Below are 10,725 nucleotides of genomic sequence, written 5' to 3'. Positions count from 1 at the left end.
CCATTCAGGCCAATTTGGAGCAGGAGAAATATCTGTGTCTGTGCTCCAACCTCATGTCCTATGAACCAAGTGTTCAGTGGAGCCTCAAATGATCTATATCCATTTTGAGACAATGTCCTCAGGTTCCCAGAGCTCTGCCTGTGTGGCATATCACACACTGACTTCGCTATACCTTGTGATCCTGCACCTTGAGGAAGGGTCCACTGATCCTCTGCCCACTGTGCTCACAGTGCCAAACCCTGCATAACCACTGTGTGCAGCTCCCCGAGGAGAAGCTGAAGCTAGTCCCATGGATAAATATCCATCGAGAGAAGAGAAAGCATAAACCTCTGAGGCTGACTTGCCCTGGACTTGCCCGACGTCTTGTTACACAACCTGACTGAACAGTAAACACACCTACTTGGCTCAAGGCAGAGAACAAAGTGCAGCCTTCTCTTCTTCATAAGGGACCAGGTACCCAGTCTGTCCTCAGAGTGTCTTTCCTGATCCTAGGTGTCTGGAGCAGGAATTCCCCAACCAGCCTGGGAAGCAGGGGCAGCCATGGCACTGCTGACTGGAGATGGCCTGTGGTCTGTGGTCCTATTCACGGCCATCTTCTTGCTATTGCTGGACCTGATGCACCGACGCAAGTTCTGGACTTCCCGCTACCCTCCAGGTCCTGTGCCCCTACCTGGGCTGGGCAACCTCCTCCAGGTGGATTTCGAGAACATGTCGTATAGCTTACACAAGGTAAGAGAGATGGCAGTGGAGGGCAGTAGAGGTCATGGTGCCCCCAGCAGTACGTGGTGGTGCTGATGCCACGGGATAGACAGAAAGATGGCCACTGAGAAGAAGAAGGCTTAGTGGTTGCCCTGTGGCAGTTGCTTCTGGGTCTGAGGATACTGTGGACTTTCTAAGAGCAGAGGTTCAATATGGAAAAGGCCATGGAGGCAGGCGTGGAGTGTGATTGGACAGGACAGAGGTCAGGGAGGCCCCAGGTCCTTTGTGATCCCTTCAGTGGGCGAGGTCTCAAGGTCTGTCAGTCTGGAAAGCAAAGTAAGGAGTGAGGCTGCGTCTGCTGTAATCTCTTGCTGCTGTGAGGTCTCAGGCCTTGCTGCCCATCACAGGAACCTGAAATTTCTTCATGTATAGTGGGGTATGAAGGACATTTCTCTGGCAAAGTGACCTCTGAATAAGCACTACTATAAGAACTTTGTTGACTTAGAAGAAAGAAGTGTGCAATCATAAGGTGTCATACCTCAGGCTAGAGATGTAGGTCAGTGTCAGAGCATTTGTCCAGCACAGGGCAGGATCAAGGTTCTATAATGTGTAACATGCAAATGAACACACGTTTGCACACATACACATATACACACAGAGATACATGTGCTTTGCATGGATCTTCCAGTCTGCTAGGGATCTCCATTTTCTAAGCACTTTGTCCCTCTACTTCAGCTTCGACAGCGCTATGGTGACGTGTTCAGCCTGCAGATGGCCTGGAAGCCCGTGGTCGTGATCAATGGACTGAAGGCGGTGCGGGAAGTGCTGGTGACATGTGGAGAGGACACTGCTGACCGCCCTCCAATGCCCATCTATGATCACATGGGCTATGGGCCCAAAGCAAAAGGCAAAGAGCTATAGTGGGGACAGGGCAGAGAGAATAGGGCTTGAGGAGCAGTGACCAGAAGATGGACAGGGCCTAATGGAGGGGAAGTGCTCAGATAATGGAAGGGAAATCACTGCATGGAGGGTGGAGCCTCCAAAGCTGCACGTGCTGATTGTGATAGCAAAGTGCTGGGGCGCTGATGGCTCAGACTGACCACAGGGAAAGGTTGGGAGCAGGGCAGACAGCACAGCCACGTATCCTTGGTTACACACAGATATCCCTGCAGGTGTGGTGTTAGCTCCTTATGGGCCCGAATGGCGAGAACAGCGGCGATTTGCTTTGTCCACCATGCGAGACTTTGGCCTGGGCAAGAAGTCCCTGGAGCAGTGGGTGACAGAGGAGGCTGGACACCTCTTTGACGCCTTCACCAAGGAGGCAGGTGGGTGATGGGAATATGGTAGCCATATGAGCAGGCACTTATGAGCAATATCATGACTTGCTTGCATCTCTGCTCCTAGGCCAAGCATTTAATCCCACCACCCTCCTGAACAAAGGTACATGCAATGTGATTTCATCCCTCATTTATGCCCAGCGCTTTGAGTATGAAGACCCTTTCTTCAGCAGGCTGCTCAAAACGTTACAAGAAAGTTTGGGAGAGGACACTGGCTTCATTGGAGAGGTATGAGGCTCACGACAGTGTGCATTTATGCTGTAAATCCTATCAGAATAAATATTCATTCAGGGGCAATAGGTCGACAGCCTTGTGGGATAGTCAAATGCAGGAAGAAAGACTTTGACCTTGGCAAATCTCATATAACAGGAAGGGAGAAAGGGAGGAAGGTCAGGAACTCTAGCAAGGGGTCAAGGCCCTGCCCCCTGTCTACGTGAAAACCACATAAGACTGTCATATTTGTAGAGTAAAATAGGCATTTGTTCACCTTGGGCTTAAAACAACCTACAGAAAGGACCTGAGGACGAAGCAGGTGATGTCTGGGGACAAATGGACCCTGAGTCCTTTATGGAAGAGGCTGGGAACCAGAAAGGAAGAAAGGAAAAAAGGAAGAAAAGAGAAAAGGAAAGAAAAAGAAAAAAGAGGCCTGGAACTAGTCTGGTTCAGGCGAACACTGAGCAGAGTAGCATCCAGGGTCAAGAGAGATGGCCTGTGGGTGAAGGAACTTCCCAAGGAAGCCTGGAGATCTGAGCTGGATCCCTGGGACTCACATGGGAGATAGATCCTACTCTAAAAGTTGTTCTCTGACCTCCAAACAGGAGTCTTTGTGCACATGTACGTGTGAGAGTTTACAAACAGGCACACACACACACACACACACACACACACTAATGATTCTTAATTAGGAATAAAAACAAGTAGGCCTGCTTTTTTCCACAGGTGCTGAATGCAGTCCCAGTGCTCCTTCGCATCCCTGGGCTGCCTGGCAAAGCCTTCCCCAAGCTGACAGAGTTCATGGACTCAATGGATAAGATGTTGATTGAGCACAAGGGAACCTGGGACCCTGCCCAGCCACCCCGAGACCTGACAGATGCCTTCCTGGCTGAGATGGAGAAGGTGAGGACAGCAATAAAGATGGGGACAGGGCCTTTGGGCTGAAGCGTTCTGTGACTGGTGATGCCAGGGAAGTGGAGTTTGTTTGTCATCCGTGACCCCAACACCTGTAGTCTTGAACACAATGGTGGATCATGTTGGGGTTTACTGCCTTTGTCCCTGAGCCTACCTTCTCTGTCTGCCCAGGCCAAGGGGAATCCTGAGAGCAGCTTCAACGATAGGAATCTGCACGTGATGGTGGCTGACCTGTTCTTTGCTGGGATGGTGACGACCTCAACCACACTGTCCTGGGCCCTGCTGCTCATGATCCTACACCCGGATGTGCAGAGTGAGCCTGGCTGAGCCTGTGAGGGAGGGTGAGGGAAGAAAGATAGAAGTATTTGAGAAGCATCTGGGGCTCCACTATCACCTTGACCCAGACTCCCACAATTCTGATGGCAGTCTTAAGTCACCTACTCACCCAGTGCTAGAAGGTCAAGTTAGAACCAGTAAGGGACTGCCTCGCTGAGGGGAGGCTGTTCCTCCAGGCCGCGTCCAACAGGAGATCGATGAAGTCATAGGGCAGGCGCGGCGTCCAGAGATGGCAGACCAGGCCCGCATGCCCTACACCAATGCTGTCATTCATGAGGTACAGCGATTTGCAGACATCGTTCCAACCAATGTACCACATATGACATCCCGTGACATTGAAGTACAGGGCTTCCTCATCCCCAAGGTAGGCATGGTCACCTTTGTCCCAGGTGTCCAGGGACACCACTAGACAAAAAAAAAGGCTATAAAGTCCAAGACCACAACATCCTGGATTTCCACATAGTGGAGGGACCAGCCTGGGTGTGAGTACACTGCAGCCATTGCCCAGGATCCCCAGGGAAGAGGATGGCTAGTGGAATAAGCCACAGGATCGCAGGGATGCTACACACAGGGGCAGCTTCTGATTTGGGTACTTAGGGTGGCTTTGTCATATGACCTTGTATGGTACCAGAAAATGATACCAAGGGGATCTGAGTTTGAGGTGAATGAAAGAACCCTGTGTATAGAAGGAGAGGTTGTGCATGTGACCATGGTAACCAGGGTATTGGCAACCATCACAATCCATGTTCCACCGTGTGCCTCCTGCCAGGGGACGACCCTCATCACCAACCTGTCCTCAGTGCTGAAGGATGAGACTGTCTGGGAGAAGCCCCTCCAATTCTATCCTGAGCACTTCCTGGATGCCCAGGGCCGCTTTGTGAAGCATGAGGCCTTCATGCCATTCTCAGCAGGTCCTGTGGGATGCCTGTCTCCATGTCTCTTCCCAGGGTGCCTTGGAAGGTGAAGCATCTATCAGGCCCCAGACTGACTGAGCCCTTTTTCTACTTACAGGTCGCCGAGTTTGCTTGGGAGAGCCCCTGGCCCGCATGGAGCTCTTCCTCTTCTTCACCTGCCTCCTGCAGCGCTTTAGCTTCTCGGTGCCCAGTGGACAGCCCCGACCCAGCGACCATGGCATCTTCTCATTGCCAGTGACCCCAACCCCCTACGAGCTCTGTGCAGTTGTGCGCTAGCAAGGACAGCAGCTCCATCTTTCTCCCCAGCTTGTGCTGATTGATGTCCAATAAACCTGATCGGTGGTTGCCACTCAGATTTCTGGTCCAACCCCATCCTTGTCTCCACTTTGTCCCAAGATAATAATCTACAATCAGTTTTTCCCCTTTGCCCCAGACCTCACCTAAGAACAACTTTAATGTTGTGAGAAAAGTGTTTACTGAGGCAAGAGCTGAGGCACAGGCCTGCCGTATAGCACAAGGAGGAAGAGGCAAGAAGATTGCATGTTCAAGACCAGCCTGAATTATAGAGCCTGAAATATCTAATGTGATCCTTTGTCAAAAAAAAAAAAAGATGGCAGGTGGAGTAGATCAAGAGGTGATGAGGAGACAGAAGAGGGGAAAATGGGAAAATGAAGGGGAGCTCTGAACAAAGTAGGAAGTTTGTTGTGCTGGTGTTCAATGATTGAGCCAAGATCACAGGTAAGACCCATCTATGGCTCCTAGGTTGGTGACAAGCCACAGACAGAAGTCAATACTCTATGTTTCTAGTGAGGAAATGTGAATGGCTTGTGCTGGAAATCCAAACAATTCTTGTATTGATGACAGATGTTGTATAGGTCCCTGAGATCCTGAAGGGCCACAAATGGTTAAGAGGTCTCTCATTAGTAGACCTTACAGCCCAGGCTTGCTGCGGTGAAGGGATGCAGGAGAACATCTTCTGTAGCTAAAGGTGACAGAATCCAGGAGGATGAGCAGGATCCTGCTGTGCTGTCTGGGGTCATCTCTCCAGACCGGGGAGAGTGCTCTCAGCAAGCATGTAGGACAGATACAATGTGTTATACTCATTATGAAAGTTCAAGAATCTTGGAAATTTGGGAGTTTCTGGGACCAGGAAGAACATGGAATCATATTGTACCTCTCAAGGCTCATCTTCGTCTCCATATAATCTGAGAGCAGAGAGAAGTATCCCAAAGACCCTGAAATCTATAGCATGCCCTTAGACAGAACAGAGTGCAGACTGATTTTGATTTTGCTTTTGTGGGGGAAAAAAATGTCCTCCCACTGACTCTCTGTCATGGAATGTTAGGGAAGCCCACACAGCCCATCAGTAGTCAGACATTGAATTTTGTAATGTTCAGGACCAAACACTCACCAAGCTGGGGTAACTTTACTTGGCAGGCCTCCTCCTTGTTGCCTACAGGAATAGCCACATTGTTTGCCAACTTCTCTTCTTCCCTTTTTTCACCCTTTATTTTTATTGTTTATTAAATTAATGAGTATTTGCTTGCATGTGTGTGGCGCCTGAGGAGAACGGGAGTGCACATGGGATCTCCAGGGACATGAGTCACAGTTAGTTGTAAACCTCCTGCGGGTCCTGGGAATCAAGCCTGGGTCCTCAGGAAGTCAGTATGCTTCACTGTCAGGACATGTGGACTTCCTCTTTCCCCTTTTAGTGGATCTGGAAGGTCTTACTCTAGTCTGAGGCGATGGCCTATATTTCCTTAAGCTCTGCATGTGTGGCATGTCAGATGAGTGACTTTTCTATGTCCCTGGGAGCAGGGGTTCTCTGGACATTTGTCCCCCAAGCTCACAGTCCTCAGTCTAACATAATCAGCATGCGCAGCTGCCATGGAGTCTGCCCACACCCCCTGATGCTTTCCAGAGAGTAAGCACCTGGGGAGGGAAGAAGAGGTGGGAAACTGAGGCAAACTTTCCTAGAGCGCTCTGGCTCCTCTTGTCACTCAGACTGAAAACAGGCTCTTAACTCAAACCATAAGACAAAGGACAGCCTTGCTACCTTTATTGGGGACCAGAAGTCAGTTTCTCCTTCCTAACCTTATGTGGTTGTAGTGATTAATTTAATATGTTTTCAGAAAGACCTAGGAGTTGTGATGTGCCCATGAGGTAGCTGACTGGAGATGAACTGTGGCCTGTGGTCATATTCATGGATATCTTCTTTTAATGGTAGACCTGATTCAATGGTGCAATTTCTGGAATTTCAACTCCCACCAGACCCTGTGCCACAACTGGGCAGGGACATGCAGTATATCTTACACACACACACACACACACACACACACACACACACACGTCAATGAAGAGCAACGGAAATTACAGCACCTCTAGAAGCATACAATGGTGCCGAAGCCACAAGAGAGACAGGAAGTTGGACAGCCACATAAAAAAACTCAGTGTCTTCCTGGTGACAGGCTCTGTGGGGTCTGAAGTTACTTGGACTTTCTTAATGAAAAGTGTGATGGAAAGACCAGGAAGTGTGGCAGCACATGGCTGCTGGTAGGTGGTGTGTAAAGGAGTCAGATATAGTTGGGCTTCTCTTTGGGCAGTCACCCAGCTCCCTAGTAAAGACATGGAGACTTATCACTAATTATGACTGCTTGTCTCACTAGCTTTCTAAACTTAATTTAACCTGTTTCTGTTTATCTTTGCTTCCATCAGAATCCTGGGAAGGACATAATAGTAGCTGAGTAAAAGGAAGTACAAAGCAAGGGACTTCCAAAACTATAGAAATGGCAGAAAGAGTTGGCTGTCTGGACAGCCACTCAAGGTTCCTCTGCACCATTGGGTCATCTGTCTTTGGTCACAGGACTAGACTATCTGACAGACTTTTCTGTGAAGCAGGAATCTTAAAGGATTCCTTGTCTTAGGAATGTTCAGCAATCCTTTTGCTTTGTGTTCCGGTTGCCCAGCTTGTACAGTATACTATCAGCAGTAGAGGCAAGGGCAGTTTCTTGCCCAAATGGACAGCTTTGCCACAATGAAAGCAAACTCGATATGGAGGTTCTCCAATGCCCATCATCCTTTGATGAAGTAGATTGGTGCTGCTAAGAGCAGATATGTCTCACTCTCATAATAATTTTACTCTATCAAATACCTAACATGTCATATTCTGTAGGTCTCTGAAGCATTTGAATACCAACATTTAAAATGTATCTGTATAGCCTTGAAAACATATCTAACATGACTACAAGTTTGATTGCCATAGAAGACTAACTACTAGCCTACATTTTTAATTATCATAAACATTTTGTAATAATATCTTTCAAGAACTAAAACTTTATATATATTTTTAAATGTGCTGAATAGGTAAAATAGCTTAAACAAGAGTAGAATCATATATACAGTAACTTTAAATTTGTATAACATACAAAAAACTCTACCAATGTAAAATATTTGAGATGAATAGTTGTCTTTTTATCCTATATTCCTATTTTCCAACTAAATGATTACAAACATCCATAACCCACTGAATGAACAAAAAACACCCACCCTACTGTTGTGGAGAGGGCCGCTTGTTGATGGATGAGGGCCTGCTTGCTCGTTCCCGCCACCTGGCTAGCTTACACCTGAAATAACCACACAGAAACTGTATTAATTAAAACACTGCCTGGCCCATTAGCTCTAACTTCTTATTGGCTAACTCTTACATCTCAGTTTAACCCATCTCTATTAATCTGTGTATCACCACGTGGCAGTGGCTTACCAGAAGTCTAACCAATGTCTGTCTCAGGTGGAGGATCCATGGCTTCTCTCTGACTCTGCTTTCTTCCCCTCAGAATTCAGTTCTGTTTTCCCCACCTACCTAAGTTCTGCAATATCAAAAGGCCAAGGTAGTTTCTTTATTCATTAACCAATAAAAGCAACACATAAACAGAAGGACCTCCTACACCACCCTACTTCTTGGGAATATAGGCATTGTTTTCTCTAAACTGCCTCCTGTTGTCTGGGAGTGATGCCTCCCCAGGGGATCCTGGGGAGATTATGGTCAAATCCAAAGTAAATTAGCTATAACATTTGTTGTCTAGTCTCTATGTGTTGGGAAAGTACAAGTTCATCTGAAGTCCTGGCTAGAATAGTTTGTGAGGCTGGACCATCTCCACTTGCAAGTGTGAAGCTGTTCTAGATGCAGAACTCTGAAGAAACTGCAGCAGAGGTACTCTGAAAGGCTGGATCACCCGAGTCACCCACTTTCATTGGTGTCTGTCTGGGAACTCCTTCAGCCAATAGCCTTTAAGATAACAGCCCACTTGGACATGGTGTCTTATATCATAAATGCAGCATAAGCATATTTATCAGTATTTAACCAGGCACCAAATGACTGTATCTCTCCACTGCTGGCCCCATCTCTCCACCATACAGCCACAGTCATGACAGCAGCTGGTTAATAAAGATTATTACAAGTACAACAATTTACTGAAATCTCCTAATAAAGAAAAGTGAATTAATAAATTTTAAAAGTATATGATTGCAGATAATATTACCATTCTAGAATTTAATAACCTTTTTGTTTATACCATGGAATGTATTCTGCAAGGCTCATACGGCTTTTCTGATGCATCCATTTATTGGATATTGGGACTTGGTTTTCTTTTTCATATTACATCTAAAGAAAATGGTTTGATAACAGAGCCAAGAATTTTATAAATGATACAGTCTTTACAGACTATTAATGAACAGTTAGCAGACAGGATTAATACCATGTAAAATCAAAAGTTAGCTGAAAAAAATTAATATCATTGAAAAGTATAACATTAATTTGACAGACAAAATTCAATCCGTGTCAAAGGATATTGAGAAATTATCTAAAAGAATTCATGCTATTGAATATGACAAACAAAACCTGTTTTAAAAAGTTATGATAGGTTAGCATATAGAGTATCTCTCTAGGAAGGCAATATGCACACTATCCAAATAATGTCTATGGATGAGATGTTATCTTTAAAGGAAAAACTTCATACCTTGGAATCACTTGTGTAGAATGAGGATCAGAGGCTAGGTACATCAATGAGATTACTAGAAATATATACATGTCAAGAGATTCAGAGTTTACAAAAGGCAGTGTAAAAAAAATTAGAAACAATTGAGGAAATTATCAGAGCTGATGAAGGTACAAGGACAGGAGTTAACATCACCAGTATATGTCGGAGTCAGAGATGACTTACCTAGGGTTTTAGTTTCCTAGTACCCTCTAATCACCTCTGAAAAAGCATCAAGTTCTAAATGCCCAAAAGGATCCAAGGAATGTAGATGAAAACCTATAGGTATGAATGATCTAAAAGAAATTAAGCAAGCAGTAGTATCTTATGGCTTGCATTCAACATTTGTCAGGAAGATGGTAAAGACATGGGCTTTCACCAATAAGACTGCTCCACACAATAAGTTTTAATTGGTTTCAGTGGTCCTGGAAAACAGGCCACAACTACTGTGGAAATGCTATTGGTGAGAAAATGAAGAAATTTTAGAACAACAGAGAAAACCAAAAGGATTTGAGGCTTCCCAAGATCAAATTCTTGGCGAAGGCACTTATGCTGATCCGCCAGATCAAGCTCTTTATGATGAACACATCTTGCCCTATGCCACACAACAGCTTTAAATGCTTTGGACAGGATTCAAGAACTAGGAAAATGAATTAAATAATATATTTTGGTTAAACAGGGCCAGAGAGAACTCTTTAGTGACTTCTTACAAAGATTAACTAAAGCTGTACAAATAGGAGTAACAGACCCAGAAACAAGACAAGTACCTTTTGAATCTCTGGCTTTTGAAAATGCCAACTTAGAATGGAAAAGATACTTGGGCCTTTAAAGGTTAGATCAGCACCACAGGGTGAATGGATCCTGCATACAATTAACATTGAGACAGTTGGCTATAGTACTGCTGTAGGGTTAAGACAGCCCCCTTTAGAGGGCGGGGTTTGCCTCAGGCGAATGCCTGCCAATAAATGGTACACGGAGAGGCGGCTCGCCCCTTTTTCCTCCCTACCTGTACTACGCTGGAACTTTGGTTCTGTAAGTTTATCATTAAAGTGGTAAATATTCTTTGATATCTGCATTACATTTATTTTGCGCGGGTACAATTGGCGCCCAACGTGGGGCTTTGCCAAGAACCGGCCCCAAATCGGAGTCTCTTGCACCCCGGGCCGCTGCGGCGGTCTCTCTGGGCGCGCGCGGAAGAAGTTGAGATTCTGAGCAGTCTCTCTGGGCGCGCGCTGAAGCAGCCGAGATTCTGAGCGACTCGATTTTCCGCTAGAGTAT

General features: G+C 46.1%; 1 protein-coding gene across 1 annotated transcript; it reads left to right on the top strand.

The window, feature by feature from the left end:
* The first annotated feature begins 465 nt into the window (after positions 1-465).
* Positions 466-4,769, top strand: LOC142843172 (cytochrome P450 2D20-like). The gene is made up of 9 exons (XM_075960119.1): positions 466-729; positions 1,435-1,606; positions 1,872-2,024; positions 2,104-2,264; positions 2,976-3,152; positions 3,336-3,477; positions 3,677-3,864; positions 4,270-4,411; positions 4,512-4,769. Exons 1-9 carry the CDS (start codon positions 541-543, stop codon positions 4,688-4,690), a joined length of 1,503 nt encoding a protein of 500 aa, XP_075816234.1. The 5' UTR covers positions 466-540; the 3' UTR covers positions 4,691-4,769.
* Positions 4,770-10,725: the final 5,956 nt, after the last annotated feature.

The sequence above is a fragment of the Microtus pennsylvanicus genome, chromosome 2 (assembly GCF_037038515.1).
Source record: "Microtus pennsylvanicus isolate mMicPen1 chromosome 2, mMicPen1.hap1, whole genome shotgun sequence".
NCBI lineage: Eukaryota > Metazoa > Chordata > Mammalia > Rodentia > Cricetidae > Microtus > Microtus pennsylvanicus.
The sequence above is the reverse complement of the archived record's forward strand: the minus strand, read 5'-3'. Positions and strand labels throughout refer to the sequence as shown.